We start from the raw sequence: 24,212 nt of genomic DNA on the forward strand, positions 1-24,212 counted from the left end.
TCTCCCTCGCTTCACCTTTCGGGCAGCATTTCAGCTCCGGGGACCCCGTCCCATTTTCAGCTCTCCTCCTTCCTTTGATCTCCCATCCCTGCAACATGCAAATCCTATAGGATGTGGAGGTGGGAAGTGAGTATTTGTCCCTTCCCCCCGAAAAAACAAGCCCTAAAAGCAGCATCACCCAGCAGGACTGACCCTCCCTGCCCTGCTGTGACCTCACAGTGAGGATACAGGTTAGGAGACGTTTGTTTTGTTTGTTAAACTTAACAGGGGTTGAAACAAGGAACTGAAATATTCATTGCGGGCTCCATGCCGTCCACTGAAACCGCTTTAACATCCCCGGTCTCGGCTTGCTCCTTTTATTATGTAAGAGGCTTTTTAATAATATACTTTGAGACATATGGCCCCTCAGATTTAGTATGCAAATGCAATATGCTTAACTAAAAATAGCTGCTATGCTTAATGTAGTTTATTATAACACCTTCTGTTACTTGGTGAGTAATGGAGTGCGGCTGCGCGGTGTGGAGCTGGTAATGGAGGGAGCAGGGGAGCAGCCTCCAGCCCTGAGCTCCTGCCCTCCCCCACCACAGACACTGGTCATGGAGCAAAAATCACCACAGGATGTGTTCACTGGGGGGTTAAGGTAAGGAATGGTGGGAAAAGTTTTGCATCCCACCAAGGTATAACGTTGCCTTACATCCCGGAGCATTACCTCGTGTTTTGGAGTCTACATCCTGCATGACTTCTTATCTCAGTTTATCCTGCAGGAGTCGTGCAGTGACCAAATCCCACCATGGTTTTGCTCAGTCTCATGTGGGATGCAGTACTCCCCTCACAGGCACAGGGCTCCTTTCCCTTTCCCTTTCCCTTTCCCTTTCCCTTTCCGTTTCCCTTTCCCTTTCCCTTTCCCTTTCCCTTTCCCTTTCCCTTTCCCTTTCACTTTCCTTTTCCCTTTCCCTTTCCCTTTCCCTTTCCCTTTCCCTTTCCCTTTCCCTTTCCCTTCTTTCTCTTTCTCTTCCCCTTCCCCTTTCCCTTTTCCCTTTTCCCCTTCCCCTTTCCCTTCTCCTTCCCCTTCCCCTTCTCCTTTAAAGGTCCCTTCCAATAATGCTGTGATTATTTTGGCTTGTCTGTGCAAACCCCTACTTGCTGAAGCCAAGAGCAGCACCAACCTGGTGTCATCTCATGGTGATGAATATATCTAAATCACAGTGATGCTCCTGTCCCCTCCACAAAGCCATTGAGGCCAGTGAGCCCTCTGTGCTCCCGTCACAGCCCCAGGAACGTTCCAGATGCAAGATTTCTGAACATATTCACCAAAGGTGTGATTTCTTAGCTGGGGGAATGATTTAATAGAGATCCTGTATTCCTATTGTTTCTCAGGTCTGGAAGGGAATACCTGAATTTCCCATTGGGTATCTGTAGTGTGTATCGTAGCTGCTGGTGAGGATGAAGGAATTGCCTGGCTCAGTGGGCTGTGGGAAGCTGCAGTGTGTTGGCTGTGACTCATCCTGTTGTAGGCATTGCCCTGGGATGGGATGAATCACTCTGGGGCTGTCAGTTCGCTCCTGCAATGGAGGGAGATTCAGCAGGGTACAAACTGAGCCCGGATCAGTGCAGCAGCAGCACAGCCCCCTGCCATGCCTCCAAGCATAGAAAACAGAGAAAAGAGCCCCGTTCCTTAAGGGGCTGCATGGGAGGGAGCAGGGGGTGAAGCTGGAGGCGATGTCCTTGTCCCAGTGGAAGGAACAGGGTTGGGGAACCTGTGGCCAATAACCAAAGGGCTGAGCGGTCTCCATCAGTCCTCTATACAGAACCCACTGAATGCAACACCATCCATCTCATCTCTCATGCTTCCCCTGAAGGCTACACACAGGGGGTTGGGTTTCCCCTCTCCTCCGGCACCCACAGGGACATTTTTCTCTTCTCAAGCATCACCCCCTTCCCACCCAGCCCCATTAGATAACACCCCAATGGGCACTTTGTCCCTAGGTCACCCCAGGGAAATTCCTCATCCCCACTTCCTCCCAAGCAGAGCCCAGAATAGCAAAACATGCAGGACAAATGTTTAGAGATTGTGCGAAAGTTGTGTTGGCTCCATCGCCTGTCAGGCGGATGTTGTCAACCCCCCTCCCCCCCCCCCAAAGCCCTACTGCAAATACTCTTATTTCAGCCTCACTTCATCTTGTTACCAAGCAACTTTAACTGCAGAAAAACACAACACGTCCACGGGAACAAGAGCATGCACAAGGGATCAGGGCTGGTTTTGCTGTAGTTAAATGGGTTTCTATGTAATTCCATATTTTTTCCTGTTGAGCTCAGCTGAGTACAGCTTTCCAGGACACCTTCCCATGGCTTTTTGTTTAAGTGTAAGTAATCAATACATTTTTGTCTAGCAAAAAATGTGAGAGCGTTACGCATTTGCCGGAGCTTTGTGCACGAGCACAATGTGTTTGTGGCAGCAAAACCCTTACAAGCTGCTGCATGGGTGCAATGAGCCCAGTATGCTCAGCCAGTGCCCCTGAGCCTCCCAGATGCATTTGGCACTTCACCTCCATGCCATCACCGTGCCATCAACCCAACCAGAAATACAACAACCGCAAGCAATCAGCATCTTTGCTCCGACCCATCCCAGCAAACAGGTTTATGTGCTGCTCTGCTCCATGAAAGAAGCCCTTGAGCAAAACTACTCACTGTGCACATGCTCCCCTTTTATTTTTCTATTCTCCTCCTTTTCCTACTGCCATGTTTCTGTGTTGTCTGACAAATGTCTAGAAGGATTTATGGGGACACTAAGCTGGTGGTGACAGGGACATGGCCATGGAACATGAATTGTGCTTTACAGAGTGTAGAAGAGGCACTGGAGAATATTCCAGCCCACCAACATACAGACCAGAGAGTTGGGTGGAGAGGAACCTGTTGAGTTTTAGCCAGAGCAAGCATAGAGTCTTGTACCTGTGGAGGAATAACTGCATACATCAGTACAGTTTAGGGACTAACCTGGAAAGAGGAGCTCTGGGGGTCCTGGTGGATGACAGGTTGGCCATGAGCTATCAATGTGCCCTGGTGGCCAAGAGGCCAATGGGATCCTGGGTTACATTCAAAAGAGTGTGGCCAGGAGATTGAGAGAGGTGATCCTCCTCCTCTGCTCTGCCCTGGTGAGCCCACATTGAGTGTACCGTGTCCAGTTTGGAGCTCCCCACTTCCAAAAAGACAGGGATCTCCTAGAAGGAGTCCAGCGAAGGGCCACAAAGATGGTAAAGGGCCTGGAGCATCATCTGTATGAGGAAAGACTGAGTGACCTAGGTCTGGTCAGCCTGGGAAAAGACAACTGAGAGGATAGGTTTATAAATGTCTGAAGGGAGGTGGAGGCAAATGGATGAGCCCAGGCTCTTTTTGGTGGTGTGTAGAGACAGCACAAGGAGTGCTGTCCTCAAACTTGTGCATAGGAAGTTCTGCGCTAACATGCAGAAGAACTTCTTTATGGTAAGGGTGATGGAACACTGGAACAGGCTGCCCAGAGAGGTGGTGGAATCCCCTTCTATGGAGATAGTCAAGACCCCTCTGGATGCCAACCTGTGTGACCTATTGTAAGGATCCTGCTTTAGCAGGGGGGATGGACTTAATGATCTCTTGAGATCCCTTCCAACCCCTTTGATTCTGTAACTTCAGTAGCAACACTGCATCCATTCTACAGATGGGAAAACTGAGGCAAAGAATGAGGAGCATCCGAGGGGAAACCAAACCTCCTAGCTCTGTGCTGTGTCCAATCTAAACCTCCAGGTCAACTAATACAGACATAGTTGAGAAACCCTGGACCAGGCTGAGCCGGGTGGGATCTGCTTTGTTTTTCTCCAGGCAGAGGGCACTTCCAAAGCTGTGCACCCTGCAGCATGCGCTGCTGTGCAGCCAGCCTGAAGCACGTGCTGAATTGATCCCCACTTTAATTAATGCTACTGCAATCCTTCAGCAAAAAGAGCAGCTCAGGATTTGTTTGGAAACACTGCCCTGTGTACAGTAATATGTATTTATGTATTTATAAAGGCAGTCATTAAGGGGATTTTCTCTATTCCCCATATGGGCTGCATGAAGAAATAAATGCATATGTGCTGCTCACTCAAAAAAGAAGGGATTAGAGACGGGATGAAGGTCTCTGCTCGGGCTTCCCAAAATCACAAAATTGCTCTAAAAGTGATACGGTGCAAACCAAACCTCAATTCCCTTGAATTTGTCTTTAAAATCTCTCTGGCACCTGAGCCAGGCAAAGGTTTTCAGTAGTTTCATCTCACCTGTGTTTCCTGCAGAAGGAGCAATGAAGGGACGTGGATTGGTGGGGAAATATCAATGACAGGTGGACGGTTGGGTTGGGTGATCTTGGAGGCCTTTTCCAACCTTGGTGATGCTATGATTTTATGATTCTGTGAAGGCTCTCGTGCTTCTGGCAGCCTTTCTGAACAGCGCTGTTTATTTTGCTCTTCTTGTTTTTATCAGCGACGAAAATTAATAACTGTTTGTTTTAAAACCAGACTTTGTTCTACAACGTAGTAAATCCATTCCCTTCCCCGTGCGTGATTACAAATGGTTTCCAGCCAGGATTTTCTATGTTAAATTGCAAAGCCTGTCATATTTAAGTCTTTTGCAGATACTTGCAGGCCATATCTTGTTTGCTTGCTCATGTTCTGGATGCACAGTGGTTTATCCATGGAGACAGAGCAGTGCACAGCACTTGGGGAAATGCCTGGAATTAAGTCAGAGCTGACCCGGGGAAATGTGAGGCAGATGCAGAAATGGGCAGAATAATTTCGGACCGAAAGTGTTTCGACAAAACAGCTCCCGTTGCCCAACAAGTGCAGCTAAATACAAGCTTTCTCCTCCAACTTGTCAGGTAATTAGTGAAGGAAGCATATGGCATCGCCTGGAAGTGTTGGAAGGGGATCAACACCAGACAAAGCTGGGGAGGGTTGGGTGAGTGGGCGTCACGTGGAAATAATGGGATCGGGAGGAGCGGGAGGCGGCGATGGGAAGGGGTGGAAGCCCGTGGTTCTGGCAGATGGCTGCCTTGGCACTGATGGGGTGGATGAGGATGCTGGGTGTTCCCAAAGGCTCGGTGGGAATGCTCCTTTCCTCTCACTGTTTTGGGGAGCTGCTGCTGAGGAGGTGGTGGTGGGGAGGGGATCTTCAGTGAGGATTGTGTGTGTGGGCAAGTGTAGGACGTGAGCAGCCAGACAGGGAGCCTGGGTATGCCAACATCCACCCAGTGTCCCTTGGAGGGAGATTAGCCAAACTGTGGGAGAACAAGGCAAAGGCAAATACACCAGGTTTTTATTGTAGTTGTTGGTAATAGGATTCATAGAACCACAGCATGGTTGGGTTGGAAGGGACCTCAAAGCCCCCACAGCTCCATCCCTGATGTGGACTGGCTGCCCCCCAGCAGCTCAGGCTGCCCAGAGTCCCACCCATGGCCATGGGAACCTCCAGGGTTTGGGCACACACAGCTCTGGGAGGCAGTGCCAGGGCATCAGCACCCTCTGAGTAAAGAATTTCCTCCTAACTCTCTCACTTTTTAGTCCAAAACCATTCTTCCATATCCTCTCTTATCCCGTCCTTACCTTGTCTTGGTAATAGGGCTGTGTTGTTTGCGACAACTGCCATCACGAGAGATTGGCAGGGATAATTCAGATCATGGTCACTGTGTCTTGGGCAAAAGTGGAGGCAATTGTGGTTACATCCCATCTTGCTCCATGAGACTTCAGTTCAGCAGTATCCAAAACAAACTCATCCTTTCTATGCCGTTATTGCTCTGATGTGGCATTTTACATGGGAAACACCTGCAGCTTGCTCATCCACCCCAGCGTGCAGCAGTGATGCTGCCGTGCCCCCATCACGACACTGTTTAGTACTAAAAGCAATTTTGACACACGTGGTAGTAAAAATACACAATTACCTTGCAGAGGAGTACTGCAAAGCCAATGCCAGGATTAGCACAAGTGCTGGAGGTGTCGATCAATGGGAACATGTGGTTAAGAGTGAGTGCTGATGCAGATAATACACCTCCAGCGGGTTCAGAGTCCAACTCCAAGTGGTTGGAGCCAGGCACACGGGCAGCTTGCTGACCACCTGGGTTTAGCAAGAGTATGCGAGACCTGGGGAGGAAACTGATTTAATAAATCCTATTTATCTGCAAATTGTTTTGGAGGTAGGAAAGCTGAGCTTTAAAAAGGTTAAATGCTAATAAATACTAATAGCCTGCTCCAGCTGCTCGGTTGGTAAAGGATGCTGAGATAAAATGCCAGAGAGCAGCGCTGGATGCTGTGGGCAAGGAGTGTTAAGATTCAAGTGGCCAATGAGTAAAGCAACCTCACAGTCACAGTAGGGCTTTTTGATGCTGATTGTTCCCAAAAGGTGAATGGAGTTGTTTGTGTTTGGATTGGGGATCATTGGATCAGTGGCACAGGAGGAGCTTCCTGGATCAGCTTGGCCATGGTTTTGTGTAGCTGAGTGCTGAAACCTTGAGGGATGGGCAGCTATCAAAGAGGTCTGGGGCTGACATTCCTTCCTTCTGGTTTTCTGGCAGTGTTTTGGATCAAATACACTGCTGGTAAAAAGTTGAAAAGCATAATAAAATAGTAGAAAAATACCAAGAAATAGTAAGCAAAGAAAATAAAGAGTGACTCATCACCAAACAGAAGTTCTTCAGATGCTTAGGCGGCATTTGTTGGCCCTAGGCATGGATTCCTATCAGTGGGTTGCTGTGTGTTTAGACCATACTATGCATAGCTAATGAGTTCCTTTGCCAGTGAGCCCCACCTCTTAAACCCACATGCTCCCTGTAGTTGGCTTGGATGTGAGGCTGTAGCAGCAAAGCCAAAGAGAGTTCTGTGCCCCAGTGGGGGAAGATGCCTGTATGATAGAGGAGCCCAAAGTGCTGGATCAGCACAGTCAGGTCTGACTTGCATCCTTTAACTCAGCTTCTTCAGAAAGCCTGTTATCAGTTGGCTTAGTGGAAGAGGAGCTCAAGAGGTAAGGATGTCACATAAGCCAAAGTGAGGAAACCCATAACAGCGCCATGAGCTTGAGCCCGTGAGCTGCAAAGGGCCTTTGTGCTTGGAGCAACTGAAGCTTGGGATTTTACACTTGTTTCATTGTCCATGTTATGTTCCAATAGGCTTCAGGTGTGTCAGTGCCAGAGATGAGGCTGCGGGGCAGCAGAGGTGGGTGCACCCATGCTTTTGGTATCAGAGACCATACAGATACTAGAACTGACTTTTTGGGAAGGAAAAGTGTATTTGTTTTAGTCATATGGGAGTGCATTTAAAATTCTGAGAACAAGCAGCCAGAAAATGGGTGTCACCTCCTGTTTTTTGTCTTGAAAGTATGGAGAAATCACAGCTCTCTGACATAGGCTGGCATCAAGCCCTTGGGATAGAAAGCAGTGAAGGACCAGGAGCCAGCAGACAGTTGTGATCCCAACAGGGAGAAGCATCCCTTAGTGCTTCCTTCCATCATGCCCAGCCCCTCATCAGCCAGGCGATGCTCTCCTGCCTGCATATCTCCTTTTGAGCAGCACGTATTGACCAGACAAAAGTCCCCAATGGCACCATCCCACCAATCCCAGCTTAATCCCCTGCCTTCTTCTTCCAGAAGAGACGACATTCGAGGCTGGAGTCAAAGTCCAGATCCACAGCCAGTCGGAGCCACCGTTCGTCCAGGAGCTCGGCTTTGGGGTGGCCCCTGGATTCCAGACCTTTGTGGCCACCCAAGAGCAAAGGGTAAGTCCCAAATTTCATTTGCACACCGAGGTGCCTCCAGTGGGTCTCATCTATGTACTGATGCTCCTTGAGAGGTGACATGTTGTTTTTTTTTTTCACTCCTTGCTCCAGACTGGGAAGAGCACAGCTCTTCTTGTTTCCAATACATTACCCACAACCCTCACAGTTTGAGTCACAGAAGGGAGTAGTATCCCTGATTGGCTTTTTGGTGTTTGTGGTTCACCTGTGGCAGTCTCTAAATGTCCTGAGTACCATCCAGCCCACTGAGACAGGTTGCTGTCTTCTAAAAATCTCTCATGCTCCAAGGAGATTAAATGAGACCAGAGGAGTGTGTTTCATTAAGCAGAGCAGCATGAATCCTTTCAGGTTGGCACCAAACCAATTACATTACTTATGCTGGCCAGTGGTGGGAAGCTCGTGGCGCAGGGTGCATCACCATCCCTGCATCCCAGCAGTGGCACATCACAGCACAGATGGATGCGATGTGATACGGCGTCATTAGACTCAAATCCTGGGTAGGCATTTGGAAAGCTGGGGAGCAAAATAATGTTCTCCCCACTACTTTTGGCCATAGTGCCTTTGCTCCTGACCTTCCTGCTTCATTGCATCTCTTTTTCCTCCCTGTTCTCATGCCTCCTCTCAGTGCAGCACAGTGGGTCGATGGCTGGAGTAGATGATCTCAGTGCTCTTGTCCAACATTCTTTATCCTATGAATCAAACTGAGAAAAGTGAGCAGGCTCTCATGGAGGGTTTGCTGTGATCAAACCTCCGCAGAGATCAGGGCTGCAGAATTTCAGCTCTAAGCATCTCAGCAAAGTCACCACCAACTATACCTTTAAGCCAAGGCATCTCTCCTTGGCCCTGGGTACCAAAATACACCTGGAGGCTGCAGCATTTCAGCAAGGCTCATTCATTACGACGTGCTTGTGTGTGCTCATCCCAGACATAACGAAGGGTGTGGGCTCCTGGTGGGCGGGCGCCAGGTGGAGTCTTCTCAATTAAAGCAGAGCAATGTTTTGCTGTGTCTTGTGAGAAGTCTGGTGGGCTGGAGAAAATGAGCAGCTCCATTAGCACTCGCTTGGAGTGTAACACCTCGGTGATAGTGAAGGCAAAGGGATCTTCAGGGGCACAGTGAGCACCTGCTGAAGTCCAGAACAGCTCCTGCCCCATCTGTGTCCCAGCCATACACAAGCCAAGCCTTGTCCTCGTGCTGCTCAACCTCCCCAGACTCATTCTTGAGATGCTGCGCGGCCTGGGCAAACCTTGCTGGTGGGTTTGGATGCTTCAGCTGTTGGAGGAAATGGCCTTGGAGACCCATGGGAGGCATTCTTCACCCCATTTCCTTCCATAAATCCATTGGCAGTCACTTTGTGCTGCCCCAGAGGACCTGTTGGGTTACAGCCAGCAGCCAGTCGGTTGGGTGAGCCCACTCACAGCCTGCAGCGAGGACCTCGAGGACTTTATTTTAGGTAGGAATAAGCATAAATGCTGAGACCTGCTCTAAATCTTCCCTAATGCTACCCTTCCTACTGCCAACCTTAATTATTTTTCATTCTTCCTATTAGAAAAAGCGATTGCAAGGGAGTGTGTTAGGAAGACAGCTAACTGAGAGAAGAGAAACGAAATAAAAACCCTCCCTCCTCACATCCCTCCTTCAGGAAGGAAGATGGCAGTGAAGCAGAATTTGGGAGGCTCTTTGCCAAAGCGTGTCTCTCCTTCTGTGGGCTTTGCCCCCAGGTTCAGCGCTGGCAGAGGGCAGGGCGCATTGCTGCTCAGTGCCAGCCATCCTGGAACAGGCTTAAGATTGTACCACAAAGCCTTAGCTCATGAGACACAATAAGGTCACTTTATAGCCTAATTGCAACCACTAATTACAAACACTGCAGCACAAGCATGCTACTGGCTTGTCTAATTAGCCCCCAATCACCCCCCTCTTATTACCCTGCCTTGTCTAATTACACCTACCACCCCAAATGAGCATCTCTGATTCAGGGCCCAGATTGAGTCTTAATACCTCACCTCCACGCCTGGGGTGGGCATGTGCTTTTCCTTCCATAAGTCAGAGCAAAAGGAGGAAAACCCCATGAACATCACCCAGAAGACTGAGTCCAGCACATTATTGCAGTCCTAAACTGCATGTTTTATATCACCATGGTCAAAAGCAAACCATGACGGTGTGATCTCCTTAAATGTTGCTTGAAAACCAGCTGTCAGTTGAAAGAAGCAACAAAAAAAAATCAGTTTTTCTCCTCCTTCTGCAGCAGCTGAGCCATCCAGCAGAGTGACTTTTAAGAAACATTTGCCAGGTTGGTGGTGTTAATGCAGTAGTAGTGTCGGAAGCATCCAGGGAGCACTGCAGATGGGGACACTGCAAGCAAGCTGTGCTTGCTGAGTCAGCAAAAGCAAAGGCAGTGCAAGCAGGGGGTTCTCCATAAAAGCTGTTTGTGCTGTGTTTTTCTGCTGTGGACATGTCAGACTGAAGCCATTTCCTCTAATTACTTGGAATTTAGGAGCTAGGATAGAGCTCCCCAATGCTCAGGCACTGCTGGAGGCAGTGCAGTGGCAATTAAAATGGGAGTGGTTTGATGGAGGACGTCAAAAATCCTCTCTGAGTGATTTCGGAAGGGAGCTGGGGCAGTTCACACAGAGACGTGAGACTGGCTGCTGTTTTCTGGGGGTCTTACACTGTGTTACATGAGGAGGGGAGCTGGAAGAGCTGGGGCAGAGCAGAGATGCTCCGGCCACGCAGGAGAGCCGTTTCTATGGCAATCCGTGAGCCTAATGAGTAAGGTTTATTTTCTCATGAATGAGCCAAATGTGGAGCAGCAGCACAGGAGCTGGCTGCAGGCACAGGCAGGCTGGTACCAAGCAGGGCAGGAGCACCGTGCACAGGGCTGTGCCCTCCAGGTCCCTGCTGCTGGTTTTGTGAGGGTGCATCCCAAAATTTCCCTTTTCCCAACACTTTTGGGTGAGCCTGCAAGAAAAAACCCTTTCGTTGTGTGTACCATAGGATCAAGGAGTCATTAAGGTTGGAAAAGACTTCAAATATCATGTGGCCATAATAGCATTGGAAAGGCTGCAGCGCACACTGGCATTCATATTTTGGAAGGCTGATCCATTAAAAAAAAAAACAAAAACAGATTCCTCCTGGCTTTGCCATCTTTTCATCCCATTTTCCCAGCTGTGCTTTATGGCATCATTGCTGCATCACCCATGGTGGATGGGATGGGTAACTGCTGCTCCCTGCCACGCCACCGGCGCCGTGCGTTAGGGAAGATGAAAAGCACACTAAAATGGCAATTTCTGCCAACTTGGCAATAAAAATTTAAGAGGCTTCAATTAAGCAACAGGTTCAAAGACGGAGCAATATTGTTTTATAGGGCTCTAGTGCGCCTTGGAGACTCATCCCCCTGTAATGTTTGCACGGGACAGAGAGCATCAGCTACCAACAACTGCAGGATCACAAAGTGTAATTACAGAGCCAGGGAAATGGGGCTCAGGGTCCAGCAGTGCTGACTCCTATTTTCAAACAGGGCGTAGGCTGTTGCGTTTGAAAATTGGGAGCAATTAAGTGACATTTCCCCGGTTTGCCAACGCTCACTCAGAGCATCTTCTACCTACAGTCTTACACCTCCTCCTGGAAATGTTAGCTCTCAGTTTCCCTCAATCCCACGCGCTCTCCCTGTTGATTTCCTCCGGTCTGTCATTGGGCTCTAATGAATTAAACAGCAAGAAGCCAGCCAGCGGTGGCAAAAACATCAAGGGGGATGAATGGAAGCCATTGCAAGGATGTTTTTGTAGGGCAACTGTGTGGTTTTGCTTGCAAAATGGCATTTGGCCTAAAAAGATACAAGGGGAAATGGGCTTGGAGCAAGCAGTGGAAATGAGTCTGACTGAAGAGTGATGAAGATGGAGAGAAATTTAAAGGGCTCCTTTGGGAAGGAGGTTGGTAAGAGAAACTCTTTGAGCACGTCATGAGTGTGTATGGGATGGTGATCACCAGTTTCTGTTCACCATTTGCTTTGTGACAGGGATAGGAGATAGATTTCCTTTTAAAAGATGGAAAGCCACTTTCTGAGCATAGCAGAGCTCCAGAAAATCCAACGAACCTCCAGCTTGGGCACCTGTGTGAGGTTGGCCAGCGTGGTCCAACAAGTAGAGCCCACATTGACCAGTGGAATGTGAAGCAATACTTCTGCTGGTGGAGGAGGTAGCCAAGGAGGAAAAGGCAGAGCTAATTGCCATTTGATTGCAGAGTTAATTGCCATTTCATCCTTGGAGGGTTTCAAGGCTGGATGGGATTCTGGGCAGCTTGATCTGGTGGGGGGCAACCAGCCTACAGTATGGGGTTGGAGCTTGAGGTCTTTCAGGTTGCTTCCAACTAAACCATTCTATGGTTCTGTGATTTAAAATATAAGCAGAAGGCAAAGCTCATTGAGCATGGGAGAAAAACACGTGGAGCAGCCACCCAATGACTTTTGCTTTGCAAAATCATTCCCAGGGAAAAGGGAACCTGGAGGGGCTCACAAATCACAGCGTGCCCAAATGAATGTTTTCTCCCAGTGATCATTCAAATCCAGGGCTGTGTACCCTTGCCAAGCACCGCAGGCTGCTGGAAGGGTTAAGCTCTTGTCAATCAAGACAGTTTTATTGGTGTAAATGGGAAAGAACAGCTGCATGGCACACAGCACACCCTGCCTGGGCAGGGAGGCGATAAATAGAGAAATTCCAGCATCATTAACTGGGAGATGGAGACAGGAACCTGCAGCGTGTTCACTGAGCTTTTTAAGCATTTTACAAGTGCTGAAGCTGTCTGGGATTGAAAATCTATTAAGTTGATGCCATTTGATGTCTTATTAAAGAACGTAGGTTTGTGGTCATTATTTCATTTGCAGCATAAGCAGACACACCTTGCCTTGAGGCTGCAAGCTCCAGTGGTGGGCTAGTGGCTCTGGATGTGCCTGGAGCGCGGTGACATCGGGTGGTGCTGAGCCAAAGCAGATTTATGGCAGAGCACAGCTGCAAACAGGGCTGGAAGCAGCTTCGCCACGTTCCCACACTGCAACCGCTCATTGCAATCCCCTAATAGCAGGAATCAAGGCAATTTAATGAGCACTTAATTAATTAATTAAGTATTAATGACGGCGAATGTGAGGGGATGCGCGTTTGTCGGCCTCAATTAGGGGCTGATGCTGAACTCCAGCTATTGGGAAAGCAGAGCAAAATGATGGATCAGTGCCACTGAAGTGAGGGCAGAAACTGTTCCTGCTTTGCTCTTTTCATCCTTTCCTTCCAGTTTCTAAGGGACGTCGCTCATTTCTGGTGGTGGGGAGCAGCTCAGCATCCCCGGGCAGCTTCTGGTCCAGCACCAAATCCCACTGCTCACTGCATTTGGGGCAAAAATGAGCACTGCACAAAAGAGGGGAAAGCAAAGCAAGTGAGGCAGGCAGCATTGTGTGATGGCCTCAACTTTGTTAGCTCTGTGCACTGGAGATCCAGGTATCTGCACTGCACAGCCCAGGCAGACCCCAGGGTCAGTTGTTGTGCATACAAAGGCTTTGCGTGAATTTGCAGCCCTGACAGCGCACCAGTTGCATCAATGAGAGGGCTACAGGGGCTTGCAGGGAAGGATGCTTTTGCAGACAGGTTCATCATTTCACTAACCCCACAGTTTGCACTAACCAAAGGGCTTGCAGTGCTCATGGAAGCACAGATGGGGCCTTGCAATGGGAGAAACTTCAGATTTTGCTCCATTGCTTTTTGGCAGGATTGAGCTGTGTGCTGCAGAAGTGTTTGCCCTCTTGCTCTGAGCCTTCCCCTGCAAGGTGCACTCTTGCAAAAGCACAGCGTGGCTGTGGGGCTGAAGGGGCTCCTCTCAGGGAACATTTCTGAGGATGTGCCCTGCCTGGGAGCAGCACAGAGCTGAGTCCCTGGGGATGTACCTGCCCCCTCCTGAGAGGTCCCACACCCATGTGTAGTGCTGATCAGTTGAGGATTCACTTCTGATTACAAATTACAGAGCACAAGGGAAGCAACGTGCCTCTGAAGCTGTAATTACAATGGAAGCTCCACTAATAGCCCTTGATGAGTCCCTCAGAGAGGCAGAAGTTTGTTGACTTGCACAGGGAGGGCGGGTCTTAACACTGAGAGCAAAAAATGGAACGTATGGTGGCACATGGATCTGTGTGCTGCATATTGGGGAAGCTGGAAAGGAGTAAATTGTGGGCAAAGCAAATGGAACCCCATGATTGGAGGGAGAAGCAAGCCAGCTTTGCTTCACTGCATGGGGTCTGTGCTAATGCAGGTCATGGGCGGATAGTGCTCGTAGTCCTGGCTCTGGAACAAGACCTAACTCTGTTAATGAAGCTGGCTTTAATTAAGCATTCAGCCTGTGCAGCTCCTGCAGACGTTGTGCTGGTTCACAAACACTGTGGCTCACATCCAGTGCTGGCTGAGCAAAAGCTGTGTAAGCTCAGTGTCTGATGGCGACTCCGTCATCTCCTGCTCCTGTCACCTACATCTCAGAATAAAATTTACAGGGCTTAGAAGATTTGTGTGTAGCGGTGCTCAGAAGAGAGCTGATTCCATCTGAGCCTGTGATTATTTATTCTCCTTTATCATACAACGTGCAACATATGGGCCCCTTTCTCCGCTGCGGATGACTAAATGATGGCATCTGGTACTCTATTATGCAGCAAGTGTAAAGCAAATGAGAAAAGATCCTCTTCAAACAACACTTTGCTATTGTTGCAGAGACGCTCTCAGTATTTTCATTCAGAGGTGTTGCTTCGCAGGCTTCCAACACCACCCGCTTCAGAGCCAGCCCTGTTTCTTGGAGATGCTGCAAATGTCTGGGAGCTGCTTTTATTCTCAGTTCTTCTGCTGGTTCCACAGATGGGAACAGCCTTCACCGGCTGCACCTTCGCACCTGGGAGCTGTCTGTGGCTCAGATGGGACCTGCAGGATGCGGAGATCACTGCGTGTTGTGCTGAGCTGCTCTCACTGCTGTTGCCCTGAAGTGAGCAGCAGTGTGGATTTGGATGGATCTGGGGAACTCCAGTGCCCATGGGCGATGCTGCAAAGTTTTTGTCAGCAGTTAAATAGCAGCATCGATATTCACAGGAGCAGGGGAAGGGAGCTGGTGATTCTGTGCTTGCCTGGCTAGTGGGCAACCTGAGCCTAGGAGGGTTCACTGTTACACCGAGATCCCTTCACCTTCATTCTGAGCTTGTCTAGGGTCTCTCCTTGGTCCTATGCAGGGGAAGACCTGGAACTGCCATCTTATCATGGCTGGGAGCCTTGGCTTGGCTGGGAGATGGATGTTCTGCAGGGCTACCTTGAGCATGGTTCCATCTGGTCCTGCAAACCTGCAGCAGGTTAGAGACTGAAACAACTGGGAACCATCAAAGTGGTGAGCAAAGCACCTCCACATTCCTGGGTGGGAACTTTTTGTGGCAAAATTGTTCATAGAGAAGTACTTCTGCTTGGCTGAGCTATGAGCCCATGGACCCAGGGCCATGGGGTAGGACTGGATTTGGAGAGGGCTGGATTCTCCCTCCAAAGCCTGGCCTTTTCTCCAAGCTCTGCCTTACTTCCACCCTCACCACCAGTCAAGTTCTTCACAACATCTCTTTCTCGCCCTATCTGCAATTGAAGCCCAGTATAGAATATAGCTGCTGATTGGTTATGAAGTCAAAGCCAAAGACAAACCTTCTCTCAAGCACTACAGGCTGGTGTAGAAAGGGTGCAAATGTTCTGAAGGTGCTTTGGAGGTGAGCTGGGGCTCTGCTCTCACCAGAGATCTCACAAATCATAGAATCATTATGGTTGACAAAGACTACTAAATCATCTGGTCCAACAAAAGAGACTTGGAGCGCAGTATGGGCATCACGTGGCTCATGTCATGTCAACTTTGTTGTAATCACCCCAGGTCCATACCTGAAGGGTTCCTGGGCTCATTATTCATCCTTCAGGGTCCACAACATGGCTCTACTTTGTGACTCACCCCTTTTCAGGTTCCTCAGAGAAGTTTGGGTGCCCCATCAATGGAGGTCCCAAGGCCATGGATGAGACCCTGGGCAGCCTGAGCTGGTGGGAGGCACCCAGCCCACAGCAAGGGATGGAACTAGATGGGCTTTAAGATCCCTTCGAGCCCAACCATGCAATGATTCCATGGTTCTGCAACCATTATGGTCCCTTCCAACCCAACCATGCTGTGATTCTATGGTTCTGCAATCTCTGTGATCCCTTCCAACACAGCCACACTGGGTTCCATGATCCCATGGTTCTTCGATCTTTAAGGTCCCTTCCAACCCAATCAAGCCGTGATATCATGGTTCTATGATCTTTGAGTTCCTTTCCAAACCATGATTCTATGACTCTCTTTCCCCTACATCTCCAGAAGACCCCCCAGATAGCCCCAAAGGAAGCACCTCACACCTAGCCCCTAGTTCTTAGGCTTGTAGTCCATCACCGTATGTTTACATATTTATTTTAGAACATGATTAATGTCACTACATATTTAAATGAATGTTTCTCTCCAGCCAACGTGCTCTGCCAGCACAGTGCGTTCAGTGTTTCGAGCAAAGCATGGCAAATTGGATGCTGCTTTAAAACACAGAGGAGGGGTTAGGGAAGTGCTATTTTCTGCTCTCTAGCAAAAAGTATTGCAGAGCATTTAGCAAAGATAAAGAGAAATAGGAAAGCCTGCCAAGCTTCAGACAGAAGGCAAACAAGGTAGATTTGGCCGTGGGGGCCAGAGAGCGACTGTTTTTCCTCCAGCATGTTCTGGGCTTGCAATTAAGGTTTCTGTGGTGGACTGCAGTGTTCTGCTCTTCTTATTTTTGCATTTATGCTAAATAAAGTGGTAACAACAGAAGGGTTTGCATTGCACTACTACTGAGCAGTCCAGGTTGCTTCGTGCAAGGTGATGTGCAAAGGTGGGTCGTCAGCAGCATGGGTGCAAGGAAAGTGGATGGCTGAGGTCACTGTGTCTTGCTGCTGAGGTGTTTGGAAAGGGCATTGCTGACTTGTCCTCTTCTCAAAGCTGGTGCTACTGTGTAAGGCTGTCACCTGGTGCATTTTGTGTCAGTGTGAAAAGTGCCTATGTGAGGAAAGGAATGGTGCAGACCCAGGTTTGTTCGCACCACAGCAATCACATTTCCTTTGCTGGAATTTTGCTGCTTCCATTATCTGCTCCTTAATGTCACCAGCACTGCCTGCGCCGTCCCCATGAGATGAGCATAAGGCTGAGCCAGGAGCTGTCACACACCGCTGCTGATTACCCTGTGTTTGTTCTCACCAAATTGGAGCCAATTTGTAAGTCACAGCCTCCCCAGCAGTCCCTACACGAGCAGCATTTTCCCAATGGTGCAAGAAAGGACCAAGTGTTCCTTTAAAGCTGGTCCTGCAGAATGCCTGGTGCTGCACATCCCCTGTGCACCATCCTGCTGGGCTCTGCTGCTGGACTGGAGGGGAGCTCTGCAGCACAAGGACTTGCTTACTGCAAAAAAGTTCCTGGGAGGGTGAGGATGGGTATGAGAAACCGATTTGTGCAATTGCTTAATGCCATTTCCAAGATCACGATGAAGGGTTGGACCAGTAGGCATCAACCTGGGCGGGTTTGGGAGTTGGAGTTGAGAGTGACTCGTGCTGGAATTTTTGGGGTTGGGCTGGACTAGGCAAGCTGAGTTGCCCCTCTCCCCAGCCAGCGTGGTCCCTTTCCTTCCTATCGGTAGGTGGGAGGAGATGCTGCATCCCCTGACACCCCCTCCTCCCTCTCTTGCAGCTGACCTACCTGCCTCCGCCGTGGGGTGAATGTCGCTCGTCAGACATGGGCTTAGACTTCTTTCCCGTTTACAGCATCACGGCTTGCAGGATCGACTGCGAGACGCGGTATATTGTGGAAAACTGCAACTGCAAAATGGTTCACATGCCAGGTCAGTGTTCCTCTCCATCCACCCAGCCTCCACCAGCCAAGGGACCTGGGACTAGAGGAGCTGGGAATATCTTGTCCTAAAGGGAAGAGGGTGCTAGAAATGTTTGTGAAATGCCCTGAAACAGGGGCAGGAGTGGCAGAGGGCCATGGTTCTGGTAACACCTCTCTGTCCCTGGATTAGCACCCTTGGGTGATGTTTGCTGTGACTCTGATTTGGAAAAAAGGCCCCCAGAGCCAGCAGAGGTAGGATGGGTGCTGCAATCCTTTCGTTGCCCAACCCATCCTTGGCTTGCTTTGCAAATGTCAAGTCAGTGGTGGCATTTCTTTGTTGTCCCCACACTGCCCTCAGCTCATTTTGGGACTGAAAAGGGAGACAGGACAGGGCTGAAAAGCTTCCATGTCACCAGTCCCTAGCAACAGTGATGGATGTGTCCTTTCCCTGCAGGGGATGCTCCCTTCTGTACCCCGGAGCAGTACAAGGAATGTGCAGAGCCTGCGCTTGGTGAGTACCAGGAGATGTCTCTGGATGTCATGGGAGTCCCAAGCTGGGGGGACTTCCAGCAGCCTGTGTCCTTCTGGATGGGGTCATTAGCAACAGCTGCAGCCCAGAAATGGCTTTTGATAAGATCTGAATGTTGGGGAGGGCAGGATATTCCCTAGGATAAAGGTTCCTCTGTCCTATGGTTCCATCGAGGCAGAAAGAATCAGGATAACAAGCACCCTGAGATGTGTAGGAGGGGAGCACTTCTAGGTCTGGGTCTGTGTTTGGGTCTGGATTTGGAGCTGGATTTGATTTTGGATTTGGATTTGGGATTGTATTTGCATTTGGGTTTGAGCTTGGATTTGGAGTTGGGTTGGGGTTGAGAGAGAGCAACACATTCTAGTTTGGGATTTAGGAGACTCCAGGGTTGAGTGCTGTTGTCAGGATCAGATGCATGCAAAGGGTTGGCATGTTATCAACATGAGATGAGTTACAACCCCAGGCAGATGCTGGTAACAGAGCATGGCCTCCAGCGAAGAGCCTGTCTTCAATCTGCTATGAATGGCGTGCAATAAAATGGAAAAGAAATGGCCGGGATTTCTTGCAGCTCTTCTCATTTGAGATCTGACTGCTTGGCTCCTTTCTGGGCTGTGTGACCTTTGGGTCCACATCTGCTGCCTATTTCCAACTCTTGAGATCAAACTTTGCCACCTTCTCCAGGTTTGCTTGCTGAAAAAGACAGCAATTACTGCATCTGCAGGACACCCTGTAACCTGACCAGGTACAACAAAGAGCTCTCCATGGTCAAGATCCCCAGCAAGACTTCAGCCAAGTACCTGGAGAAGAAATTTAACAAATCAGAAAAATATATCTCGTGAGTGTTGCAGAAAACAGAACTCCTTCGTTTGGAAGGGGGAGGGGGGTGAAAAGTAAAGATCTGTTTGCCATTTAAACCACAAGTGCTTAGACCTTGACAATATGGGCGTATGTCCTCCATGGGGGATTAGGGTGAGCCCTCAAAGAGATGAGGTGTGGGTTGCTTTCATCCCAGGAGAGCTATTGGGACACCTTGGGCCTCTACCAGTCCTGGGCACATTGTGATCCATATGGAGACAGCAAGAGTTATTCCTTATTAATCATCATTCAGGCTTCTGCTCTTACCATAAAAGTGAGATCCAGCGCTCAGATCCTGAGCAGAGATCTTGGAGAGGAGTTCTCCAGCTTGTGCTGAGGCTCCCAGAGTACGGCCTTGGCCTCCTGGTGTCTGTAGGTCACCAGAAAGAGTGATGAGGACAGGGGGTGGGGGAAAAGCCCCCAGATCCCTTTATCTTTTCCTTGTCCCAGAGTGGTGGCTGATGGGCTGGTGCTGTTGTTCTCTTTCTACAGAGAAAATATTCTTGTCTTGGACATATTTTTTGAGGCACTCAACTATGAGACGATTGAGCAGAAGAAAGCCTATGAAGTGGCAGCCTTACTTGGTAAGGAGGAGTCGGGGTATATTATCAGGTCTGTGTGAGCTGGGTGTATTTATGGGACAGGCAGATGCCACAAGTGAGTGCATCCTGTGAAATCCCAGCAAAATCCAACCACATTTCTATCCACTACACTTTCAATCCCTTCTCTTCTTTTCCTTCTGACACCAAGCTTGGGGCCACGATCTGAGGGACGATAGCTAATCCATATGTCACCCATGAGAGGTTAATGTGAGCTGCTCCATCTCTGCTGGATACCAGAGCCCTGATATTCGGGTTGAGCAGGCAATGGATGCTCTCAGTGGTGATTCTCATGCTGGAAGGCAGTATGGAGAAAGCTATCTCTTAAAACCTTCTACCCACCACCTCCTGCCTGCTCCAAACTCATCTTAATCTCCAGCAGGGCCATCCAGGACCCCGGGCTCTTTGCCTTTGAATGCTGCCCCACAGCTCAATGGGGAAGGTCAGGGAGCTGTTGGGCTGCTTAGCTTCAAATTGGGTCAAGCTTTGTGGGTGATGACTAACGATTTAAGTGCTTGAGACCCATCAGGCTGGGCAGTAGAGGTGTTCGGTCAAGGAAAAGGCTGATGATGAAGCTGCTCTGGTAAAACCATCAGCGTGTTATTCTCTCTCCTAGGTGACATTGGAGGCCAGATGGGGCTATTTATTGGTGCTAGTATCCTCACTATACTAGAGCTCTTTGATTATATATACGAGGTAAGTGCCTTGCCTTCACATTATTCCTGGCAGGGGTTGGGCTTGAAAGCCTTGATGCCAGCCAGGGCCACCACAGATCACAACCCTCCATGCCCAACGTGCTCAACTAATGCTAGAATTAATTATAAATGACTATAATATAAGAATTATAAGTTAATTATACCATATAATTCACCTCCAGAAGACCTCAAGCCAAACAAACCCTCCCTAGAGCATTCTCTCCTCCAGGATCTCATTTCCCACTCTTCTTCACCATATTGCAAAAGCGTTAATGTTGGGGGTCAGCTTCATGGCTTTTGATTGTAAAGGGGAAACTGAGCATCTGGGGGGCCTGCAGCAAGCCTCTGGGATTTTGGTCCCTGTTTGCAATGAGACGACCCCAAGAACCCAAACCTGCAAGCCCTATTTTATAGCAGGAAAGAATGAATTTATGGCACAGTTACAAGTGGGATGTGACACCTCTGGGGAGAGGCAATTCCCAGCACATCTGTCACTTCCCATCCCAAACTGGGGGGTTTAATGCAATATTTTTAGTCTCTCTGTACTGAAATCTGCAATAATTTGGATCTCCGTCGTCCACCTCTTATCATGATGGCACTGGGGATTATTAATCCTGTGGGATATTGTATTTAGAGGTTGTTTGTGGCATTTGCCACAGCAATGTGTGCCGAGCCAGCTGGGTGCATGGGGATGTTGTCTGCTTCAATCTTGCTGGAACATCCTTAAAAAAACTCTTCAGTTTTATTATAGATGCTGGCTCTGCATTTTAAGGCAGTCATTCCCCATCACAGCTCCTTCTGGATGGCTGTTAGCACTTGGTGGCATTATCCTGCAGTAAAATAGATAGAAAATTACAAGCATAAAGCTAATAATGGCTTGGGTGTGCAAACAGAGCCGGGTGCCTTGGTTTATATCTCAGTCTGAATTCACACCATATTTCATTAAAATCTCCTATTCTCGGCTATCTTGGGCTTCTTTCATAAGAATAATAAGAATAAGGTAATAAGAAACCTTGCCAGGTCTGGACTTTTTTCTTCTCTTTTTCTTTCCTTTGTTTGATATCTGCTTATAGAACTTGTCTAACAGTTTCCTCATGCTGTATTTTTTTTATTTCTTTCATTCTTTTTTTGGGCAAACATGGCTTAAGAGAGCATCCCATCTCCTAATGCACACCTGGGGCTGCACAGCGAGTTCACCTTCATGGTCATGATGGATCTTTGACCCACACTGGGCAGGGAGAGCAGGAATAAAATGCCTCAAATAGCTCTGATCTGCTCAGGGCTTCAGCAAGGCAGGGCTCAAAGCACCTTGAACTCATTGCAAACTCTCTGAGATTGCCAGCAAATGGATTGTTTTCTATTAGCTTACCCAAAATCAAAAGGGTTGAGCCTAGGAATGGCTTTTCCCATTGTTCATGCTGCTCAGTCCTGGACCAGGGCAGAATGTGCAGCCAGTCCTGCATCCCACCAAGCATCTCCTACCAGCATCAGGAGAATGCCGTAGGAACTGCTTCCTTAGGAGCTGACCCAATTGCTCACATTTTTAGCTTGCTTCTTTGGGTTGTTGTTTATTTCTTCCTCCCTGTGGAAGGCTTTCAGTAAAAAATAAAAATAAAAAAATTGCACTCCCTTCTCATCCTTTGTGGGATTTCCCTTGAAAATCAAATCGGCTTTTCAGCAGCAGCTCCTGAGGAGCCATGGCTGCAAGGGGAAGCTGTGTTCACATAGCTGACATTTTCAATAAACTCCCAAATAGATATTTTTAAATTGAGGTTTGGGAGCTTTTTGTTGTTTTTCTTGTGAAAAAAAAAATCAGGTTTGACACATGGGCTGGTTTTCTCTGGAAGATTTTCTCATTCCTTCCTGTTGAATCTGGGTCCTCCAAGCCCAGAGCCCCTCCAGCTCTTGCCCCATGCTTTTAGGTGTTGTACTGAAGGATATGGTTTAGTAGAGAAATATTGGTGGTAGGAGGATGGTTGGACTGGAAGGTCTAGGAAGTCTTTTCCAACCGTGGTGCTTCTATGATTCTATGGTAAATCTCAAAAATTCAAGGGAGGGTTGGCCAGCTCAGTGAGGTGCAGTCACTGCTGTAGAGGCGTTCAGGAAATGTTCAGATGTTGTACTCTGGGACATGGTCGGTCAGTGATAGCTGGATGGATGGACTGGATGATCTTGGAGGTCTTTCCCAACCTTGGTGGTTCTATGATTCCGTGCCTTGCTGATGTCAGAAGGCGCTCTGCTCACCTCATCCTGCCCGGTTTAGAATCATAGAATCACCGAATTCTATGATTAACCAACCCTCCCTCTTTTGCAGCTGATCAAGGAGAAATTATTAGACCTACTTGGCAAGGAGGAAGAGGAAGGGAGCCATGATGAAAACGTGGTAAGGAGCCCCATCACTGCGTTATTTCCCAAGGACTGATCGTGCTTCCGTAGCAAAGGAATTTAGCGGTGCCAACGAGGAGAGGCAGTGGGTGGAGAGCAGCCCCGGGGTAACCCCGTCCCGTTTCTCCATCGCAGAGCACTTGTGACCCCATGCCAAACCATTCGGAAACCATCAGCCACACTGTGAACGTGCCACTGCAGGCCACCCTGGGAACACTGGAGGAGATCGCCTGCTGACACCGCCCGACCTCTGCACAGTGCCAACACCTAAGGAAGGGAAACTGCACGGGAAAGCAGGGACCGAGCTCAGGTTTGCAACGGGGGCAAAAAATAAATAAAAATAAAAATAAATTAATTAATAAAAAAAATTAAATAATAATAATAATAAAAAAAACAGGAAGAAAATCGCTATGCATTAAAAAAAAAATAATAAATATATATATTATATATATACTCTGCCAAAACCAAGCGAGAGACGCCTTGGACTTGACTTGTGTTGTCCTTTCCTCTGGGGGGGTTGTCTCCAAGCTGTGAAGGCAGCAGCTCCTTTTTGAACTGTACAAAACACAGAGACCAGCACCACAAACACTGAGAAGCCCCGCCACCTCACATACTGCCAAATGTACAAAGCACCTGCATGCCAGTTCTTTTTACGGCAATATATCCCTAGCTGTCTTTATAAGCTCTGTTCCTCTTTACAGTCTCTGATTTTCACTACAAGAAGGAACTCGCGGGCCCAGCCATCCCCTGAAATCACCATTACTAACGTCGTAGGCTGAATTAGAATAAAGAAACAAAAAGTCGCAGCTCTTGGATTCTTCTTACGTTCTTGTCCTTCGTGTCAGTCTGTGATGAATCTTAAGCTAAGCCAGGTCCCCGAGGCCGGGCCACCTCAGCGCTGCCCGACACCCCCAGGTGAGCATCCCTGCGGAGGGGCAACCGTGTGGCTCTCGGTGGATCGTCCCCACCCGGCTGCTGTGTCGTGCTCCTCCATCTGCAGTGCCTGGACAGTCCTTGGGGGAGGGGGGGAAGGTTTGAGGGAGGGGTGGGCACGGGGCGGTGGGTTTCTGAAGTTTCCTTTTTTAATTTTGTGTGTGTGTGTGTGCGTGTTTAATTTTTATTTTTATTTTTTATTATTATTATTTTTTCTGTTAATGGATTCTGTGCTTTCTCCTCGTTCTCATGACTGATATTAAAGCTGGTCTTGTGGAAATGGCCGGGCTGTGTCATTTCTGCCTTGCCCCCACCCCAAGCTGGAGCCCCCAGCACAGTCTGGGCGAGAGGTAGGCACTAGGATGAGCCCACCCCGTTCCCTCGCCCCTTCCCCCTCCATCTTCTGGAGCATCTCTGTTATGAAGAAAGGCTGAGTGAACTGGGTCTGTTCAGCCTTGAGAAAAGAAGACTGAGAGGGGACCTGATCCAGGTCTATCAGTATCTGAGGTGTGGGGGGCAGAATGG

At 48.8% G+C, this 24,212-nt stretch overlaps 1 protein-coding gene across 1 annotated transcript in view; it reads left to right on the forward strand.

Moving 5' to 3' along the window:
• The window catches only part of ASIC2 (acid sensing ion channel subunit 2), a 417,764-nt gene extending 394,194 nt beyond the window's left edge, over window positions 1-23,570 (forward strand). The window contains exons 3-11 of the mRNA XM_042836058.1: window positions 7,636-7,763; window positions 17,551-17,701; window positions 18,146-18,202; window positions 18,902-19,055; window positions 19,568-19,659; window positions 20,291-20,370; window positions 22,684-22,752; window positions 22,890-23,064; window positions 23,456-23,570. Of these exons, the coding sequence (XP_042691992.1) occupies window positions 7,636-7,763; window positions 17,551-17,701; window positions 18,146-18,202; window positions 18,902-19,055; window positions 19,568-19,659; window positions 20,291-20,370; window positions 22,684-22,752; window positions 22,890-22,991 (833 nt within the window). The 3' untranslated portion in view covers window positions 22,992-23,064; window positions 23,456-23,570. The remainder of the gene's footprint in view (window positions 1-7,635; window positions 7,764-17,550; window positions 17,702-18,145; window positions 18,203-18,901; window positions 19,056-19,567; window positions 19,660-20,290; window positions 20,371-22,683; window positions 22,753-22,889; window positions 23,065-23,455) is intronic.
• The last annotated feature ends 642 nt before the right edge of the window (window positions 23,571-24,212 follow it).

This window comes from Centrocercus urophasianus, unplaced genomic scaffold (genome assembly GCF_019232065.1).
Source record: "Centrocercus urophasianus isolate 14NV4802_14NV808 unplaced genomic scaffold, USGS_Curo_1.0 seq_57, whole genome shotgun sequence".
NCBI classification, from domain to species: Eukaryota; Metazoa; Chordata; class Aves; order Galliformes; family Phasianidae; genus Centrocercus; species Centrocercus urophasianus.